Raw genomic sequence first — 21,588 nt, 5'->3', positions numbered from 1 at the left:
CCTTTACCCATTCAAGAGAGAGTATTGGAACTCCATGGATTTCATAACATGATTGCCAAGTTCAAGATGCCACACCACCATCCTCATCGTCATGGATAGATTGTCTGAACACACCCACTTTGGGCCATCATCCTAGTCCTTATTTGCAAATCGCTCCACCAACAAGCTAGCAAAGCAATTCTACAAACCTTTCACATTATTATAGTCGTGAGTCTTGTTTCCTACAAGCGTGGACTTCCACCAACAAGCCTTGTCTTTCACATCTCAATCCTCAAACCATACTGTGGAGATCAGTCTTTTGCTTGCAGAAGATTGACACCACTCAGCCTTAACAATCAACCATTACTACTCCTTGAAGTTATTTTGGCCGCACGTATTTAGGTATATCGTGGCAAAACACATCCACAAGTTTGGGTACAGTGGTCTAATTCCATGCATGAAGATGCCACCTAGGAGGACTTCACCCTTCTTTGCCGCACATATCCTTCATTTAACCTGGAGGCCGGGGTTCTTTTTGAAGAAGAGAAAGGTATTATGCATGAGTCAGTGTTGTTGGACCTAAAACTTGTGCTATAACAATCAGCCAAATGGGTTAAGGACAGATAAGGAGAAAGTTGAGATTAGAGCTGCTGAAAGGGAGAGGCATGGGCCTGGACATTTGTTGGTATGCATGAAAGAATACGAAGAAAATATATCTGATTTTCTCTCTTCTTCTATTGGGGTTTGTATAAAAAATAATATGCTCAATTCAATTTAAATGCTAGCTTGGGTCTTAACGGCCTGGAGCCCGTCAACTGTGAGCATCCCATTTCTCATCTTTGAATTTGAAATCCAGTCATATATCCCAAATCTCCTCTGGCAGTTTCTACTCTAAATTAAAACCCACTACACTTACAAATGCCAACGATACTTGGTCTCAATTTCAACCTCAATCTCTCTAGCCTTCGCCATACCCGCCACTTGTTCGCGCCTCTCTTCTCTCACTCCTCCTCCTCAAGAACCCACCTCCTCTCCCTCCGCCGCAATCTCCACCGCACCCTTAACTTCTTCCCCCGCCACTTTTCCGTCGTCTCCGCTGCACCCAGTTCCACTTCTGGAGGTAGTTTTGTTTTTCTGGGTAACTTCATTGAACAGGTGTTGGGCAGTTTTTTAAATTGTTCGTATAGTGCCCGTTTCATGTGAAATTCGAATTTACTTTTAAAAATAGAGTGTAAATTCAAAGTGAAAATGTAAAAAACGAGTGTAAAATGCAAATATAAGTAGATTTTCGGATTCTATTACAAATTTTAAAAATTATCTTCTGACCATAAACTAGACAAGTGCTTATCATCTTGTGTTTTGCAGAGTGGAATAGTGTTGAGAGATTTGATGTGATAGTGGTTGGGGGAGGGCATGCTGGGTGCGAAGCAGCCCTAGCGTCGGCTCGTTTGGGTGCAAAAACTCTCCTTCTTACACTAAACATTGATCGAATTGCTTGGCAGGTAATACTCTTCGGTGATAAGAGTACTCAAAAGATTTAGCAAACTTTTTGTTCTTCATTTTTTTTTTTTTTTAATCTATCGAAATGGATTATGTGTAGCCTTGCAATCCAGCAGTGGGCGGACCTGCAAAATCACAGCTTGTACATGAAGTGGATGCACTTGGTGGTGAAATTGGGAAGGTTGCTGATAGGTAATATCCAAAGATTCTGTTTATGTTTAATAGTATGAAAATTCTTTACATGAACTATTTGAAATTTATGGTTTTGGAAGGCTAATATGATATGGTCTGAAATTTTATAGCTCGCTGAGTTGAAATTCTAAGCAAAACAGAAACAAAAAACAAAACTTAGAGATAGAGCTCAAGGGAGAAGGCAATAACGAACACTTTCTAACTTATTCTGCACAATGCCAAAAACATTGACCGTTTTCAATATAAGCATTATGCATAGATTCGCTACCCCTGGCAACTACTCTAGCTAACTTTTAATATAAATTTCCATTGATGCAAAACAACATTGTTCCACTTATTCCCCAAATGCTACATCTTGAATCCATGAACACCATTCATTTCTTGTCTATGCCATATCGGTGTTATCGAATGATAATGTTTAGCCTTGTTGATTTGAATTCGCACCTATACTCCCTCAGCAGCATTGTCCTCAAGTGCAAAGTCTGAAAAACGCACCCTTATCTCGCAAACTCCCACGTAGCTTCTATCAATGACAAGTGTTGTCAATGAATGAGCAGTTAAGCTGCAGTTGTGTTTTGTAGTTTGATCATTTTTCTTTCAAGTATTAATTGTGGATTTAAATATGAAGATGCCAATGTTTGAGGAAGTGTTGGCGAGGCTTGTATTGGAGCATGTACAGGCTTGAGCAAGGAGAAAACACAAACAATTTTTTATTTCATGCTGCATAATGCCAAAAACATTGACCATTTTCAACATAAGCATTACATATAGATTCGCTACACCTAACTAATACTCTAACTAACTTTTAAAATAAACTTCCATTGATGCAAAGAGACATCGTCTCACTTATTCCCAAATGCTGCATTTTGAATCTATGAATTCTATCCATTTCTTGTCTATGCCATATGACTGTTATCAAATTGCAACGTTTAGCCCTGTCAATTTGAATTCGCACCACAATCCCCCAGGTGCATAAGTTTGAATGAGATATATAATAGGTGAAAAAAAAAATTAAAGCTATATGTGACTGCAATTAAAGAATTTGCGAAGTTGCATCTAATGCATTTGTTTCCTGTAGCATGAAAGCTATGATTTCCTTGCTATTGTTTCATTGTGTCATTTATGATCTAGCTTATGGAACTGATTGTGTGTTACCTGTTTTTGTGTTTTTGGCTTGTTAGCTAATTTGCAAATATATATCTTGAGTTCTATTCTTGATTTAGTTTATGTTTGTTATACCTGCTACTACTATCTGACTATCTTTTCTAGTTTTGATTGCCATAGCTTTTATTTCTTTGAGGTCATTGAGTTACTTTACTTAAAGGACACCCTGTCTTTTCTTGCCATGGTTTTGACATTGCCCTGTATCTTTTTGCACAACTAATCACCATCTCCATGTTTCAGGTGCTATCTGCAAAAGCGTGTTCTTAACATCTCAAGAGGGCCTGCTGTTCGGGCATTGCGTGCTCAAACTGACAAAAGAGAATATGCTATGCAAATGAAAAATATAGTTGAGAGGTAAGCACATTACTGTTTCCTTGATCAAATTTTAGTTTTGGCCCAGGTTCTGGAAAGTAATGCTCTTATCAACTAAAAGTGGTTGTCAAAATGTTGCTTTGCATGAATGCATTTATCAAATTTATGACATATTGAGTCTAGATGTATAACTGCACAACTAAACTTTGACTTTAAGGTTACATAGTATTCAAAGCAGCGAATTGATTAATGGGCACATATCATGGAATGCGTTTGGAGGGAACATTTTGATATTTAAGCATGTCATAATGAACTTAGTTCTTGTGAAGTTATTGACTGAAAAGATGCTGGAACTTCATCTCGCTGAACGTTAGATGATATACATAACATAAAAAGGTAAGTTTTAGTAGCCACTATGAAAGTGGTATTAATTAAAAGGATCTATACATAAGTCTACTATGTCCACTGTCTCATCTCCACTGCTGTATAAATAATGAATTATCAATTTAGACAAGTCCACCTTATAATTACCTTATATTGAAATCAATACAGTATATACAGTTTTCCATTTTACAATGCAGTATAAAATGTCAAATGGATTAACATTTGTAAAAGGCTAGCTTGACCACCATTCAATATATCTCTGATAGGTACTGTTTAAGATAATTCATAGTACCAGTTGGTCTTACTTCTCTTGATGACACTTACTAAAGGACTGGATATTGTCAACTGTTGTATGTTAATGGAGAGACTGTTTTTGTATTCAATACCAAACAATGATACACAGTATTTTAATATCATGCACATGTCTAAAGCGGGTTGTGTTGGTTGTTTCCTATTTGCTGACTTGTTCTATTTATTCCATCATCAGCACTGCAAACCTTTCTATTAGGGAGGCAATGGTGACAGATCTCTTACTTGGAAGGAATGATAATGTTGAAGGTGTTAGCACGTTCTTCGGGATGAATTTTTATGCTTCTTCAGTTGTTCTCACCACTGGCACATTTATGAGTGGTAAAATATGGGTTGGTAGAACTTCTATGCCTGCAGGTAGGGCTGGTGAGTCAGCTTCACATGGACTGACTGAAAACTTGCAACAACTTGGATTTGAAACTGATCGACTGAAAACTGGAACCCCAGCACGTGTGGACTGTCGTACTGTTGATTTTTCTGGACTTGAACCACAATATGGAGATGAAGAGGTCCTTTTATTTAATCCCATGTGTAGATTCAGTGGATTAATTTTGCATGATTCAAGATTTGAAGTCATGTGGCTTTAAAAATGATCTGATTTTAAATAAGTATATATCATTTCAACATTCATTCTGTAACATGTTGCATTCACTAGCCCTATTAACATTTTTAAAGGGGTTAGTTTGATCACATTTATTTACATGGATTATGGATAGCTCTACATGCTGGCCTTAGATGATAGGAGCATTTCTGTTTCAGGAAAACCCAAGTATTTGACCTCCTGCTCGGTTATTAGACATGTAGTAGGTATGTTTGTAAGTTGATTTATCAGTTTAATAGGAAAAATTACCTATGACCACTGTAATGTTCACGAGATAATCATATAGCAATATTATGTCTAGGTAATTTGAAGCCCTTTTTTTTATTTTACCTGTGAACAGTGAATATTAATGAATTTAATGTTATAGAAATTTGTAACATATACTTGTTGATAATTTACAGGTCAGCTGGTTTAGTTTTGATCCTGATTATCATATCGAAAGAGAGCAAATGTGCTGCTATCTAACGCGTACCACAAAAAGAACCCACCAGCTTATAAAAGACAACTTGCATGAGACTCCCACTTATGGTGGATGGGTTGAAGCAAAGGGACCTAGGTACTGCCCTTCCATTGAAGATAAGGTATATTTCAGAGTCTTATGTTTTGGTGACTTCTATTGTTTTTCTAGCTTCACCTTGTCTTATCCATATTAATTCATCACAGCTTGAGCTGATACATATGAAGCCAGCAATCACATCACAGCTATAACACCCCCACCACACCCCCCTGGTGTGGACTGAATAAGTACTCAACTAACAAGCACACTATTATAGTTTATTCAATGTAGGCCTGCTATGGGTATAGTTGATCTTGTTGCATACAATGTTTAAAGTTTGGGAAATTAGGTCAAGATTTTCTTATTGTGATGTTACTAGATATTTTAAAATAACTGTTCCTCTTTTTTTTTTTCTTTTGGGGTTTCAGATTGTTAGATTTCAAGATAAGGAGTCTCATCAGATTTTTCTTGAACCTGAGGGGCGTACTGTGCCAGAGCTCTATGTGCAGGTGTGCTTCAATGTTATCTTCTCTCTTCTTTGCCACTTATTTGCAGATGAAAGAAAGTAAAGAAGGGAATCAATTGAAAAAAAATAAAATTAAGGATAACAGAATGAAGGAAGACGAAATGCTTCTTGTCAACATCCTTGTCGATGGAACGACAAAACTTGAGTTGGTGCAAATTATGTCTTTATCCTACCCTATCACTGTTTGAATTTTGTGCTCTGCTGTTTCTGGAACAGATGAATGCTGTGTGACACATCAGCATGCTTATTTGAAATTCAGTATTACACAATTTCTCCCTCTATTAAAATTTTAGGTTTCCCTGTGTTGTCCCAATGAAAGTACACATTTGCTTTTGTGCATGTATTTTTTTAATTCAATTATAGGATACATCTAAGTTTTTCCAAATAAGTTCTGTGAGTAAGCATTGCTTGATGCAACTGGAAATTTCATGTGGTTACTGAAGTTTGTCGTATAATTTCATTTTTGTCTACCTAAGTGTTTTTTTTGTTGCTTGATATACATACATTCAATTAAGACTAGACTTATGGTTTATAGGTTGTGCTACAAGTAGTATAGGAACTAAATCGGATAAATATGAAGTGTGGAAACGGAATTTTTTCAGTGGAATTTTAGGTTGTGTACTATAAGTTTATCTGAGCCTGTTGCACTGGTTTGAAGCAAATCTTTTAGATCTTTATTAGGCTTCATTAATTTGATAGTAATTGAGCTTCTAATTCTAGTTAAATTGAAAAAAAAAATTGACAGGTTTTTTATACGTGCAACGTGCTCTTCAAATTTTAGTAGTGTTGATAAATGGAGTTGAGCTTCTTGGTTTATGGAATAATGGCTTCCTTGATGGTGTTTATTTCTGTTCTTATAAGCATGACTTATATTTTTAGTTTATTATTATAGATGTCACTACGGTCATACTCTTTTCATCATTTCACTCCATAAATTTTTATTTACTTTGTCACAGGGGTTCTCAACCGGTTTACCTGAGAGATTACAGTTGCCACTCTTGAGATCTTTGCCTGGACTTGAAAACTGCTCAATGTTAAGGCCTGCTTATGCTGTAGAATACGATTTCCTGCCTGCTCATCAATGCTCAAGGTCTCTTATGACAAAGAAAATTGAGGGACTTTTCTTTTCTGGTCAGATAAATGGTACAACCGGCTACGAAGAGGCTGCTGCTCAGGTACTCTGTTTTATATAATCCTTCTCTCTGCTGAGGTATTTTGATTTTATGTTGGTAAAATGATCGGTTAATCCTATAGGGACATCGTGAAGAACATTTTCTTTTCCAGGTGGAAAAGAAATAATTGTTACTGTTATTCCCATGTTTACTCTGTAGTTTTCTGTCTCATTATGTATATACTTTTTACCATAGGGCATTATTTCTGGTATAAATGGTGCTAGACATTCAGATGGAAAGTCTCTAATTGTTCTTGAGAGGGAAAGTAGTTATATTGGGACTTTGATTGATGACCTGGTCACAAAGGACCTTCGAGAGCCTTACCGCATGTTGACAAGGTAATTGATTAAGTGTTTCATTACTGTATTAATGATTATTCATTCCTTTTGATTTGATCTTCAATTGTTTTTTATGGTTAGTGCTCTTGTTGTAGTCATGAGGGAAACTTGTTTCCATTATGAGCTATCACATTTCTCTGTAGCACACTAGATTAGCCAGAGGTTTGCAAGAGCTATTAATTGTAATAATTATGATGACATATATGTAATGTAGTAGTCATAAAACTATCTTAAGGAAAAATTGGGTTATGCCATTTAATGAGCCTTTGCAACTCCAGGACATTGAGATGTGTTCTTTAGTATTGTCTCTGTATTTAATTTGCATTTATGTAAGCATTTAGACAGTACATGAGACTTTGACTTATTTTCAATGGAGTGAACCTAGAATGAACATATGTGGATTTGGAATGTCTTGAGGTTCTAACCATAACTCATAATTTTATTTCTGATCATCTCTTATATTTCTATGGTTAAAAGTTCCTTCCCCACTGGGATAAACTTGAAGAATAAGAAATAGGAAAAATAACCATAGAGAGACCAATATATGTATGGGCCATAACTTCCTAATATAACAAGGTAGAAGTCCGATATACCCTTAATATGGTAAACCACATAAAAATAGAACAAAAGCCCTAATATAGATTACTTCCTATCTAGCTACTAAAACTCAATTATGGGTTCTCCATCAGTATGTCCTTGCATTTTTTTTTAGGTCTACAAATGGAGTTTCAGAGGTTTTTGTTCTAATGGCAGTTATTTCCATTGCACAGCGTATTTTCTTAGCCTTGAACTCAAGACTGTTGCGAGAATTTTATTTGCATTATTTATTTTTCATGCTAACCTGAACTCTAATGTGTCTATTTTTTTTCTCTTAGCCGCTCTGAACACCGATTACTTCTACGATTCGATAATGCGGATAGCCGTCTAACACCTTTGGGGCATGAAATTGGGTTGATAGATGATAGACGCTGGAAAATTTACCAGGATAAGCAAGCTCGAATAGCAGAGGAAAAAAAGCGATTAAAAACTGTCAGGATATCAGGTTTGTATTTTTCATTCTATTGTCTGTGCCAGAAAGTTGTATCTACCAGTGAGATAATGTAGAGAAAAATCTTTGCAAGGAACATATAAGTTAGGGTTGTTTATGAGTTCAATATAGAAAATTCTCTCAGATTTTTTTCCCTTTCCTTTACAAGTAGCTGATATAGATTACACAATAACCTGGAAATGAGCATTTAAAAAGAAAGCATCCCGTTTTGTTCTTTTTACTGCAGAAGAAATTTTTTTTCTCTTGTTTATTTTCACTGAACAGACAGTAAACGTAGAGATTCTACAGATGGATAAAAAATATTAATTTCAAATGTTTAGTTCTTCTGAGATTGTTCGTTGTAATCTATCCTTGAATAATCTCTGATTAGGGACAGTTATAGAGAGACATCTAGCTTACGGATTTTATTCCAGAACAATAATAAAAATGGTCACCTGTAGATGAACCACAGTTATGGAAGTGTGCCTGATTATTTATTCTTGACAACAAGCTTGGATATATACAGTTAGTTCTATGTAAGTGAATAACAATTTTTAACCTGCCTCATTGTTTTTATTTTCAGGTGGAGATTTGGCTGCTGATGTTGCTCAATTGTCTTGTCAGCCTGTTAAGGACTTGTCAACATTGGAGAGCCTTTTGAAGAAACCACACATTCAATATAAAGTTCTTGATAAGCATGGTTTTGGAAATGAAAAGTTAACTAGAGAGGATAAAGAATGCATAGAGATAGATATTAAGTATGAGGGCTTCATTCTGCGACAGCAGCAACAACTCCAGCAGGTGAGTTGTAAATTTTTTCATGTGCCTTGTAGAAGGAATTCTATAGTGTTTTTCATGATGGAGACTCATGATTTGGAATGAACATGTTTTAGCCTTTTGTTTGGTTATGGCTTTATTTGTTATCATGTTGGAGTTCTTATCTTTTATGTATATATCAAACCCATATGCTTGTTCTACTTGCAGATGGTCCGTCAACAACATAGGCCTCTTCCACCGGACTTGGATTACTATACAATGACAACTCTGTCTCTAGAAGCACGTGAGAAACTTTCTAAGGTTTGTAGTGTATATAATTTGGATACTGAACTTCACAACAACAATAACAACATACATACACTCTACCATTGGCAAATCAGGAGGATCTTTCTTGCTTTTTAGTTTCTGTGTTTGGGAGGATCTCATGTAGTGTCAGTGTATAATACAAATTAGAATTGGAGGTTCATGAGATTATGCCTAGACTTTTTAACTATAAGCCTAAGTCACTTGGATTGCAGCTAGATTCCTACAAAATTATAGCTCATTTCTAGACCTCATTCTTTGTTTGGTGTGGTGTTTTGAGTTGGCTTCTCCTCTTGAACTCTATTTTTGTAGGAACTCAGATAGTCTTTCAAGAGGAGGAAAGTTCCTCATTACCCTCTCTTGCTGAGTTTCTTAACTTTTTTCCTTGGTTTTTTCTTTGTACATCTTATACCTAGTTTTTGGCTGCCCTTTTATTTTGTCGGGTGAGCTTAGGTTATTAGTTTTTCTCCCCTCCCAAGGCATGGTTTTAATATACTTATTAAAAAAAAAAAAATTTGCAAACACTTCTATTTTCATTTTGGGTTCTTTGCAGTCACATCTATCGTGTATCTCCGTTTACAAGAATCAATTTAGGTAAATTTAGAAGTACATATATGCTTTCATGTGACTTCTGTGTGCACTTTTGTGGAGGCCTGCACAGTGCAGTTTTTATTGATTATCTTAGGATTCTATATTCTTAATGTAATGATAGCTTGTTCAAAGACATTGCACTGGAAGTTTATGGAGATTATGAAAGCTGTTTGATACTAGTTAGGAATATGCCATGGATTTATTAGCAAAACTAATAGTTTAGCTGGTGGATAGAATCAGTACTGGCTTCAACCTTTAATTGTACAGTTTTATTTGTGTTTTCAACATCAAGCTGTATTACCCAAATCCAAAGAGCTGGAGAGCTTGGTTCCAATGAAATTTGAAAACAGTGGATGAAGTCTGTGTGTATGTCCTACTGTAAAAGCAAAACCTACCGTATTGTTGTTTAAATATTCATAGGAAAATGCATTTTATTTGATAACCCTGTGCTTTCCATCATTATTGGAGCATATAAAGTTGCAGGATCCTCCAATAATAATGCCAATCTTAATTTGGATTTTCTTGCTTTCAGGTGAGGCCACAAACCATTGGTCAAGCAAGTAGAGTGGGAGGAGTAAGCCCTGCTGACATTACTGCTCTCCTTATAATCCTTGAATCCAACCGAAGGAAAGCTAATGAGCAGAGGAGGCACCAAATGCTAGCTTCTGTCATGGCTGATACAAATCAGCCGTCTGAAGTCCCTTTGACAGAGACCATCAGCTCATGAGATGTTCTCTTTGATGCAGGCTGTTTAAAAATCCTCTTTTCTATTTTACCGATTCGGGAACAGCAGAATGACTGTTGTCATCAAAATGGTGTATAAGGGAAAATTGGTGGGTGTAGATTAAACAAAAACTTAATACGAGGGAGATGAGTCGTTAACATATTTTTTATTTATTTCTAGACAAAAATGACGACTCAAAAGCATATCTTTGTTATTTTAAGATATAATATATGTCATTTTAAAATAATATTTATTTAATTAAATATTTAAAGGGAAATTAACTTAATTAAAGAAAACTTACCCATATTAACAAAGTACTCATGTAAATTAAGACAAAGCAAAAATGCCCAGCAAATGTGAATGGTTCAAAATACCCCCATATATAAGCCAACCCAAATCATACCCACATCTGTTTCCATCTCTAAATCATTGTTGCATTTTTCAAATATTTCATGAAGAAATCTCAAGACCTGTTATATTGTAATCAAAGCCCTGTTATATTTTGAGTTGGTGACTAGATAGTAAAATTTAATACAATGTATAAATCTTACACAGGTATGGCTCCGACTTTGCTTGGTTTCCTATACGATTGTTGTTACAAGTACGCAAGGTATTTTTTATGAATCTGGATACTAATCAATGTTTCTTTTTCCAGTTTTCTTTCAACGAAGGAAGAACCTAGAAAAGCTCACCGAAGCCAATTCCATAGCCAATAACTGCTGCAGCATAAAACATGTCCTGGCTAGCTTCCTCATCATCATCAATACTTGTTTCTGGTGCCTGAGGAATCATTATCATCACATCTGATACCAATGGCAACCCCAAAAGTGCTTGTTTTGGTAGTTGCCAGTCCATCTATCTCCTGTTTAGGGGTGGCAATGAGCCGGGACAGGGTTGAATACTCTAATCCTTGTATTAGGAGGGACCTTTTCTTATCCTTACCCCATTCCAATATAGGGACGACAACAAATTCTTGTTCTTTATTTGTGGGTAAAATTTCCTTTCCCTCTTCATTCTTGCAAAGAAAATTCCCTACCCTTCTCTTTACCCTTCTCTTTTATCCTTGTGGGTAAAACAATGAAATATATATTAGATGTTATAAGATATTCAAAATAATTAAAAATTATAAAACAACTTAATATATAAGCTAAAACTAAAGGAAACAGGTCCTCTCTCTTGAATTCAGTTCTCTTATAAATAATTTACATTTTTAAACATCTTTAACCGGTCAACAATCACGCAGATGTAGATCTCTCTTGCAATTGCCCCATATATCTTCACTTTAATTAGACAAAAATCTAGGATTTGATAGATGCACAGAAGGTTATTCCTATCTTTCATAAGCACGTACAGTTGCATTACTTAAGTCACTTATTCCCCTTTACCATAAACTAAACCTACCCTACTCCATCAATTTAACTAACAAATGATTAGGATTCTAGCCACTACTATCAAATATCTCTATGAAAATTTACATTTTGATTCAACGCTTATTGAATTTGGATAATTCATTACAAAATACGGGTCACTATTATATAACATAAACGATGATAGTAGATTGGGTTTGAGTAAATCTAAGTGTTTCACTAACTTTATACAAATGAGATAAAATAACATGAACGACTTTCTTATGTTGAGTTTAAAGCCGAATTTAAAAATTGAGTAACAACTTTGATAGTGTTTAGAACTTAATTTAAAAAAAAAAAAAAATCATTCTTTTATGAAGCATAGGGTGGTAAAATGTAATTAAGAAAAACAATTTATAATTAATAGACAAATCATGCATGAACTCTCTTCTACAATATAAATTTGATATGATTATTAATACCTCATAGGCATTTTATATGTAACATCAATTTATGCTATATTTTAGGACAAAGTTAAAGACCCTACAAGTAAAAACAAAGAATTTGTTTTTCTCTTTGCATATAATATACATTCAAAGGAATAATTTTTTTTAAGTGCCTTTATTTTAATAACTTGAAACGAAATATGAGTGATAATAAGAAATCAATTAAAGTATAGAATATGGGTGAAGGAAAGAATTTTCTTTCCCAAAGTTGGAGATATGAATCAATGAAAACCAATCTTCACTATATACCAAACTTGAAAGATATATAACTTACATTCTTGCACAACAAAGAATATATACCAATCTTCACTATATTTCATACTTCGTGTAATCCCCACGCAAGAGAAGGAATCTTAGTATATATATAACGCAAGAGAAGGAATCAATTAAAGTATAGAATATGGGTGAAGGAAAGAATTTTCTGTCCCAAAGTTGAAGATTTGAATAAGTGAAAACCAATCTTCACTATATACCAAACTTGAAAGATATATAGCTTACATTCTTGTTCTTTACTTGTGGGTAAAATTTTCTTTCCCTCTTCATTCTTGCAAAGAAAATTCCCTATTCCCTTCTCTTTCGTCCTTGTGGGGAAAACAATGAAATATATATTAGATGTTATAGGATATTCAAAATAATTAAAAATTATAAAGCAATTCAATATATAAGCTAAAACTAAAGGAAACAGGTCATCTCTGTTGAACTCAATTCTCTTATAAGTAATTTACATTTTTAAACATCTTTAACCGACCAATAATCACGCAAAGGTTGATCTCTCTTGCAATTGCCCATGTATCTTCACTTTAATAAGACAAAAAACTAGGATTTGATAGATGCATGAAGGTTATTCCTCTCTTTCATAAGCACAGACAGTTGTATTATTTATGTCACTTATTCTCCTTCACCATAAACTGCACCTAACCAGTTTGCTCAATTCAACTAACAAACAATTAGGATTCTAACCACTACTATCATATATTTTTATGAAAGTTTGCATTTGGATTTACTACTTATTGAATTTGAATAACATGTTGCAAAATGCGAGTGCATTTCTTATTTCTTAATCATGTGCATATATATATATATATATATATATATATATATATATATATATATATATACACACACACACACACACACACGTAGGTCATTTCTAACCAATTTGTGCATTTTCAGAACTAAAATTATTATTTGTATTTATTTTTGAATATAAATAATTATATATAAAATGTTTCCTGATTAATTATAATTTTATATTTAATTTAAAAATATTTAATTATTTAACATCACACAAGCATTAAATGAAAAAATGATAATATCATATTTATGAAGAAAAGAGTTAATATCATATGTTTATAAAAAATAATATAGAATAACTTAATTTATGGTTTTCATTTCCCACAATCATTGAATCTATGAAGTGTAAATATTACATATATAAATTGAATAATATTATGGATGGTCACTTTGATTATATAAATGAGTATATATTTATATATGTTATTATATGATTAAATTTTATTTTATTATTGATTCAAAATAATCTAATCACATAATAATATATATTAAATATATATTAATTTATATATTTAAAGTGTATATAAATAATTTTATTGTTAAAAATTAGTTTTATTTTTTAATTTAAAATTATTAAATTATATAATAATATGTCATTATTTTAAGAGTGTGTAATCAAAGTAAAAATGTGTAAGGCTTTAATATGACTTTTAAATAAGGAAAATTAGAAAAATCAAGATTTGATAATAAATGGTATAAAAAAATAAATTAAAAATTAAGGATAATATAATAATTGCAATGCTATCATAACCGATTCTTATTTTTGGGTGAAAAAGTATAATTTATATAACGAAGAGTTATTATTTTTGTAACACATGTAAAAATTTGAGTGAAAAAAACAATAAAATTTAAAATAATCAACATGATTGCCCCACCACTGCCAAAAGAACAAAGAAATAAAGCGCCCAAATAATTACACATATTACGAGAAGTTGAAGAAAAATATATATACTTATAAACATCAATAGGCACATGATAATGTCTCGCTTCATTTCCTTTATTACGAACTACAAATTTTGACTGTTACTATAAAATTATGTCATTTTGCGTACATATATATTGATTTTAAAGTTAGCAAACTGATTCATAATCCAAATCATATGAAATTAGAATTAGATTAAATTAAAATTATATCAAACTATAGTCATATCAAATAAAAATTATAATTAAATTGAATCAGATCAAAATATAATTTGTTAATAGAAAGGATAAAAATAATGATATTTTTTATCTTAATTTTTTGTCAGAATAATACTACAATTAAAAATATGCATATATACTGTAGAGATGGCCAATAATAATATAATAAAATTATATATATTTTTAAATATATAATTAAATAATTAAATAATTTTAAATTAAAAATAAAATAATATTTAATTAAACAACAACTCAATCTCTAAATAATTAACTGTTCATATGCAACATTGCTGGATATATTGTTTGACACGTAATCAATATATTTTAGGACAAAGTTAAAGACACGTAATCACCATTTGTTCATACTTCACACAAGGAATCTTACCATATATATAATACCATGAACTTTGATGATTATTTCATACAACAATTCAATCTCACCATTTCTAAAGCTAAACAACCTATAACCTTCTTTCTTTCAAAAGTATGGCAGGAACAATTGTCCCTGATATTGCTGAGAAATTGTTAGCTAAGCTGATAACCCTTGCTTCTGATGAAGTGTCTTTGGCATTTGGTGTCAAGAATGATGTAGAAAAGCTTGCTGACACTCTAAATACTATCAAGGTTGTTCTCTTAGATGCTGAGGAGAAACAGAATCATAACCCGAAGCTGAGAGTTTGGCTGGAAAAGCTTAAGGAGGTTTGCTATGATGCAGAAGATGTTTTAGATGAAATTGAGGTGGAAAATCTGCACAACCAAGTGGTGAATCGTCAGAGCATTACTAAAAAGGTATGCCACTTTTGTTCATCATCAAATCCAATTGTTTTCCGTTTTACGTTGGGGCATAAAATTAAAGAGATCAACAAGAGGTTAGCAAAAATAGCAGCTGATAAGAATGATTTTAATCTTACTGAAAAAATCGATAGCAATCATGTTGTAGATTGGGATAGGGAAACCCACTGTTTTGTTCGTAATTCTGATGTTATTGGTAGAGATGAAGAGAAAAAGATGATTATTGAAAGGTTATTGCAACCAAGTTATGGTCATGAAAATGTTTCTGTTATTTCTATTGTTGGGATAGGAGGTCTGGGAAAAACCACACTTGCAAAATGGGTGTACGAAGATAAAATTGTGAGTGACTATTTCAGTTTGAGAATATGGGTTTGTGTGTCAGATGAATTTTCTCTAAAAAAACTTTTGATTGACATCATCAATTCTGCAACTAGGCAAAAACATAGTCAAATGAGTTTAGACCAATTGCAAAGTAAACTACGTGATATTTTAAGTCATGCAAAATATTTGTTAGTTTTGGATGATTTGTGGAGTGAAGATCACGGGTTGTGGTTGGAATTAAAATGTTTACTGAATGAATGTGTTAGTGAAAGTAAAATTTTAGTAACCACACGTAGTGAACGTGTTGCCTTAACTATGGATGCTGTATTTACACACAAGTTAAAAGGTCTTGCTGTGGATCAATGTCTGTCAATATTTGTTAAATGTGCATTTAAAGAAGGGCAAGAAAAACAACATCCCAATCTTTTAGAGATTGGAGAAGAAATTGTTAAAAAATGTGGAGGTGTTCCATTGGCAGTAAGAGCATTAGGATGTCATCTCCATTCCACAACTTCTGAACAAGAGTGGATAAATGTGAGAGATAATGAGGTATGGAAGTCGGATCAAAAGGAGAATATGATTTTACCTGCTCTAAGAATAAGTTATAATAAGTTATCACCTCCTTTGAAACAATGTTTTATCTATTGTTCTGTATTTCCAAAAGACTTTGTCTTTGTTAGTATTAATTTGGTTCACTTTTGGATGGCCCATGGGCTTCTCCATGCCCACAATAAAAACGAAGATTTGGAAAATATTGGAATGCAATATATAAAAGAATTAATGTGGAGATCTTTCTTTCAAGATATTGACGGGTTGGGAAATGATGTGTATGCTTTTATAATACATGATTTGATGCATGATCTTGCCACATCATTGTTCCAAAATGAGTGCTTCACAGTGAAAGAGAGTAACCAAATTGCTTTCAAAACTTCTTATCGACATTTATTTTTTCATGGTGTTGATGGTGAAGTAGTTACTCTGAACTTTACACGTAGCTTGAGTAATGTGAGAAGCGTTATGTTTTCTTCAATAATGACTGGAAAAGATGTCACTATTAGCCAATCTTTTTTGAAATTACTTAACTCAAGATTTCAATTCTTGCGGATGTTAGATTTATATAATCTAAGTATAGAAGTAGTGCCTAAAGAAATTGGTAATCTGAAGCATTTGAGATATTTGGATCTAGCATTAAACCCTATTAAAAAACTCCCAAGTTCCATTTACAAGCTACAAAATTTGCAATATCTTTCACTGTTGGGTTGTGAGCAACTAGAAGGGTTACCAAGAGAAGTAAAGTACTTAATTAGTCTTAGATGCTTCTACTTAACAACAATGCAAAAGCATCTACCAAGCAATGGAATTGGCTGCTTGAATTCTCTTCGACATTTGATGATTTACCGCTGCAGCAATTTAGAATATTTGTGTGAAGATATTGGTCGTCTGAGAGCCCTTCGAAGACTATGCATTTCTGACTGTCCAAGTTTAATCTCATTGCCACGTGGTGTAAGAAACTTAAGCTTATTAGAAGACCTTCGTATCCTGCGTTGTGAAAGGCTTAATCTTGATTTGAGCACAGGATCAGACAATCATGATGAGCTCAATAGCACAGGGCCTCCCCTTCGATTCCTTAGAATTTCTGCTTTACCACAACTGGTGAAATTGCCACAATGGCTTCTTCAGGGTTCGACAAACACTTTGCGAGGACTAAAAATTGACTACTGTCCAGAGTTGACGGAAAGATGCAAACCAGAAACAGGTGAAGATTGGTCCAAGATTGCTCATATCCCCAAGATTGAACTTGACGGGGAGATTATCAAGTCAACCGAAAATTAGGTATGACCCATCCATATCTCTTCTTCTTCATCAGTTAGTAGATAAATTATAAATATTCTTGAAATAATTAATTGAATAAAGTTAAAACTTCAATTGACAATTTGACTGGTTTATCATTTGATATGAATTTCAAACTTTGAACCTATTCATTGTTTCTGCTTCCTTTCTTTAACTTTATTGTTTTATATATATGCAGGGGAAACTTGAATTAAATTTGTGAGTTTTCAATCTCATAATTCAGCCTTGACAAGTAAATATTGTCTCCCATAATGTTTTATATTTATGTTTTAATTCTTTTGGGGAAAGGACCTTACAATATAAGTTTTTCGCTGTCAGGGCTCACAAACATGGATGAGTTATTTTATATCTATATTCAAGTAAACTCATTGGAGAATTTTGCTTCTTGTCCTTGAATGCTGTCACATACCTGAGCTGCTGGGTGTAATTTTGTTCTCTCAAATGCCTTGTCTTCCAGGTTTGTTTAGCCTTCTGGTTTATTTACACAGAACACATACAACAGCACCTTCAATGAAATGTCTTTATTGATTGGAAAGAATAAACATAGCAGCCCTCCTCACTGCTTTATTCTGAAACTAATTCCAGCAATAACTGTTCTGACTACAGTGCCAGAACCCCCTAGGCCGCAGCCCCCTAATTTCCCTTCCCTGTGGTTTTCCTTGTCTTTCCTCTCCTCTCCTTCTGCCCTTTATAGGCTGGCAATCTCCATTCAGATCTGCTGAAACCAGCGAGCTCTGCCATGGCGGTAAGTTCTTTGAAGAAAGATAAATGCTGGTCATCTATTGACCTCATTTTTTTGCCTGATTGCTTGTGTTGCACAATTTGTTTATTAACTTCGCCCTATTTGAGGCACATCAATGTCAGGAATCTCTTATAGGATAAATCATCAGATGTTTGATAGGCAGCAGAAGCGTGCATTATTGAAATCATCAGAGTCACCGGACGAGAAGCAGTGTGTGCCCTAAAAAATTTCTGGTACTTTCTCATACTTTTGAGATTGAAGCTGTAATTGAGCTTTTTTTTTATTTTTGGATTTATATAATCTTTTCCAGACTGAGAAGCATCTTAAAGATGTGACAGTCCAGCTTTAGCTCTTATTGTTGAAAGACTGAATGGGTATTGTGGATCTCATGGTGTGTGTATGGCAAACTGGTTGTAGTAATTTTCCCTTCCCCTTGTACGCCTTTTATATTTTGCATGCTAATTGGGTTTCTCTTAGTTTTACTTGAATCTGCAAAAGTAATGTCAACGGGGCCTACATCTCCAGACAGCTTGAAGGTTGCAAAATCTACTTCTGATTGTTTGGTGAAGCATTGAAGCAGGACTCTATCTTCGGTATATTTTGCATGCTTTTGTTACAGCCATTTCTGTATGCAATGAGGGTGCTGAGTGTTTCTTTGATGGCTTGGATACAGGGGCATTCCAACTCAGGGTGCAAGGGCAGATTCAATTGCGTCTGTTGAAGATATAGCTGTCCAATCACAGGCTTTGTTAAATGTCGAGGATTCAAATAAGGTATTGATTGATGAAATTTGAAGCATTGAATATTGTGTGAAGTGTTAAATATACTGAGAACATGTTTTATTTAAACCATTTAGTTTACAGGATGAAAGGAAGAGAACAGTTGTTGGTAGATTTAAGTTAGAAGAGCCATGGATAGAGCAGATCCAAGATCTCGAGGTTTGTTCTGGGATTTCTGGCTAGATATATTTCTTTGTATCCCTTGAAAAATTAGTTGTGATAGACATGTGCCTTTGTTGCAGAATGATATGATGAGGTTTTTCAGAGAGGATTTGCACAGATTTTAAGAAGCAAGTTGATGGACTCGAGATGCTGCAGAAGGTGGTCTTCTCATGATTTTAGTTCTTGAATCTGTTTCAACTTTGTTAATAAGTAATCTTGATCGGATTAATTTTTAAGTACAGGAGCTCCCATCTATAAAAAGGGAAATTATTGAAGTTATGGATATACTTTTGAGGAGGTTTGTTTTGCAGTTTTTCAATTCTAACGCAACATGCTTGAAGTATTTTATGCTTAATTGACTTGTTATTGTCATACAGGATAATGCTGATCGCACTGCATCCTTTGTTGTCCTTGTTAATCTCTTGCGTCCATTAGATCCTAAATGGTGGCCTTCACCTGTGACTGATGAGTCCTTTGCTGCCAGAAATCAGAGGTTTTCTGATCTGCTTGTAAAATGCCTCATCAAACTCAGCAAGGTATCTGTCATTAGCAGTGCCTTTCTTGCTCTGCTTTCTAAGATTGTTTTGACAAGCCAAGTTGTTTGTTTAGTAGTATTTTCTAACTGTAACAAACTGTTAAGCGGTTGTGGGGCTAGAGAGCTCGTTATAACTTGAGTGGTTGCATGAGTCATCCCAGTTCAAAAATTGCCCTCACTGGGACATGTAACTGAGATGATAGATAATACATTTAGGCTAGTATGTGCACTTTTTTTGCAGTGTTAATATATTTGTTTGTTTGTTGGCATTGATTATTTTGTGTTTTGGCTAGTTATGTGCTAAATTTTGTTTCCTATCTCTATAGGTTCTTCAAAGTACTATATATGATGTCAATCTTGACCGCATTCTTCAAAACATTCATTTATGACTGCAAGAGTTGAGAATGAAAGAAATTAGGAGAACGTTTATGTCTACAATTATCTGCTACTTGTATTTTGGGGAGGCGGGGACTGAATGTCTGTTTTTCCTGATCTCAGAACTTGAAATTTCATTAACTGACATCTCTACTGCTTTCTATTGTTTCGTAATAATATTTAAAATAAAGCTGGAGCTGATGACAAACCGTTGCATCTGGTGAAAACTGTTCTACATGAATTTAATTTCTGCAGTGATAATTGTTCTGACTAGAGTGGCCGGAGCCCCCTAATTTCCCTCGCAATTCTCCTGTTGTCTTCTATAGGTTGGCAAGCTCCATTCAGATCTGCCGAAAACAGCTAGCTTTGCCATGGTGGTAAGTTCTTTGAAGAAAGATAAATGCATGTTTTTTTTTTTTATTGGAATTATATAATCATTTTCAAATTGAAAAGCATCTTCAACATAAGATTTATTCCTAGATATATTTCTTTGTTTTCTATGAAAAATTAGTTGTGCCTTTGTTGCAGAATGATGTGATGAGATTTTTTGGTTCTTTAAGTATCCAGCAATCTGCAATGGATGTCAGCTGTTACCTTTTTGTCCTTTTATATGTTCAAGTGCTGCAGTCAGGGCATAACATTGAGAAATAATCTGGGAATTGTCGATTTTTATTCTGCTACTAGAACATTTCCTTACATATTCGAGGGTTTGCATTTTAAAGATAAACGTATCCAGACATTTTGTGTTCACCTTGTTGGATTCTTGATGGATAATCATGGGGCTGAGGTACAAAAGGAGCATTTTTATGTTGTTTCACTCTTCTGATTGTTTTCTGGAAAACTTGTATATGTTCGGTGTTTAGCAGGTCATTGCAAGCCTGACAGCAGAACGTGATGCAGAAATAAGAAAAGCTGCTCACAAGATTTTAGGTGTGGCATATCATGATGTTACATAGTTGCTTTCAATTTTCCAGCTGTTATTCTTTTATTCTTTGCTTTTTACTCTGCTTTTTCTACTTAGTCTTACTTAGCTGCTAAACTCTTGCACTGAATCATTTTGCTGCAACATACTAACTGTATGAACTGTGCTCAGACATTTCAAATTAGAGGCTTGCTCAAGCTGTCCAGGAGAGTACCCTTGACAGTCTAATTACTGAGCTTCTACTTTGGCTTTTGGATGAAAGGGTTCCTCATATGGATGGATAGCACCCAAATTTTGAAAGCTCTCTATGTGTTGGTGCTTAACATTCTGGTGAAAACTTATCTCATATGAATACATTTTGAGTAAACTTAATGTATTTTTTTTGCTTAATTGACTTGCTATTGTTGATACAGGATAATGCTGATCGAACTTCATCCTTTATTGTCCTTATCAATCTCTTGCGTCCATTAGATCCTTCAAGGACTAATGAGTCCTTTGCTGCCAGATATAAGAGGTTTTCTGATCTGGTTGTAAAATGCCTCATTAAACTGACCAAGGTATCTTTCATTGCTGGCGCCTTTCTTGCTTTGCTTTCTAAGATTGTTTTGACAAGCCAAATTGTTTGTTTTGTGCTATTTTTCTAATTGT

The 21,588-nt window shown here is 34.0% G+C and overlaps 4 protein-coding genes across 5 annotated transcripts in view; all 4 read left to right on the top strand.

Annotated features, from left to right (window-relative positions):
* Positions 1-21,588, top strand: part of LOC123206315 (protein MOR1-like) — a 32,611-nt gene that overhangs the window by 10,626 nt on the left and 397 nt on the right. The window contains exon 4 of the mRNA XM_044623483.1: positions 21,354-21,497. Within this exon, the coding sequence (XP_044479418.1) occupies positions 21,354-21,497 (144 nt within the window). The remainder of the gene's footprint in view (positions 1-21,353; positions 21,498-21,588) is intronic.
* Positions 590-10,642, top strand: LOC123206312 (tRNA uridine 5-carboxymethylaminomethyl modification enzyme MnmG-like). Of its 2 annotated transcripts, none has more exons than XM_044623479.1 (13): positions 590-1,099; positions 1,345-1,481; positions 1,580-1,671; positions 3,076-3,189; positions 4,019-4,349; positions 4,843-5,022; positions 5,366-5,446; positions 6,420-6,638; positions 6,831-6,973; positions 7,849-8,015; positions 8,584-8,801; positions 8,985-9,077; positions 10,204-10,642. In XM_044623479.1, the coding sequence occupies exons 1-13, from the start codon at positions 898-900 to the stop codon at positions 10,396-10,398; spliced, it is 2,172 nt and encodes a 723-aa protein (XP_044479414.1). In that variant the 5' UTR covers positions 590-897; the 3' UTR covers positions 10,399-10,642. The 2 variants fall into 2 exon arrangements, with proteins under 2 accessions (XP_044479414.1, XP_044479413.1); XM_044623478.1 differs by having other exon boundaries at positions 743-1,117.
* On the top strand, positions 14,889-18,941 carry LOC123206311 (putative disease resistance protein RGA1). The gene is made up of 7 exons (XM_044623477.1): positions 14,889-17,407; positions 17,604-17,657; positions 17,744-17,882; positions 18,032-18,170; positions 18,290-18,400; positions 18,478-18,760; positions 18,841-18,941. Exon 1 carries the CDS (start codon positions 14,948-14,950, stop codon positions 17,405-17,407), a length of 2,460 nt encoding a protein of 819 aa, XP_044479412.1. The 5' UTR covers positions 14,889-14,947; the 3' UTR covers positions 17,604-17,657; positions 17,744-17,882; positions 18,032-18,170; positions 18,290-18,400; positions 18,478-18,760; positions 18,841-18,941.
* The window catches only part of LOC123206314 (protein MOR1-like), a 41,247-nt gene continuing 40,556 nt past the window's right edge, over positions 20,898-21,588 (top strand). The window contains exon 1 of the mRNA XM_044623482.1: positions 20,898-20,948. The gene's annotated coding sequence lies outside the window, so the exon portion shown is untranslated. The remainder of the gene's footprint in view (positions 20,949-21,588) is intronic.

The sequence above is a fragment of the Mangifera indica genome, unplaced genomic scaffold (assembly GCF_011075055.1).
Source record: "Mangifera indica cultivar Alphonso unplaced genomic scaffold, CATAS_Mindica_2.1 Un_0032, whole genome shotgun sequence".
In the NCBI taxonomy this organism is placed as follows: Eukaryota; Viridiplantae; Streptophyta; class Magnoliopsida; order Sapindales; family Anacardiaceae; genus Mangifera; species Mangifera indica.
This window is presented reverse-complemented; position numbering and strand designations above follow the sequence as displayed.

Excerpts from the sequence above, each read along its gene's own strand:
- LOC123206312 (XM_044623478.1), top strand. The coding sequence starts at position 898 with ATGCCAACGATACTTGGTCTCAATTTCAACCTCAATCTCTCTAGCCTT. Across the intron at positions 6,974-7,848 it reads CCTTACCGCATGTTGACAAG|CCGCTCTGAACACCGATTAC; the intron begins GTAATTGATTAA and ends TTTTTCTCTTAG. Across the intron at positions 9,078-10,203 it reads CACGTGAGAAACTTTCTAAG|GTGAGGCCACAAACCATTGG; the intron begins GTTTGTAGTGTA and ends TCTTGCTTTCAG.
- LOC123206311 (XM_044623477.1), top strand. The coding sequence starts at position 14,948 with ATGGCAGGAACAATTGTCCCTGATATTGCTGAGAAATTGTTAGCTAAG.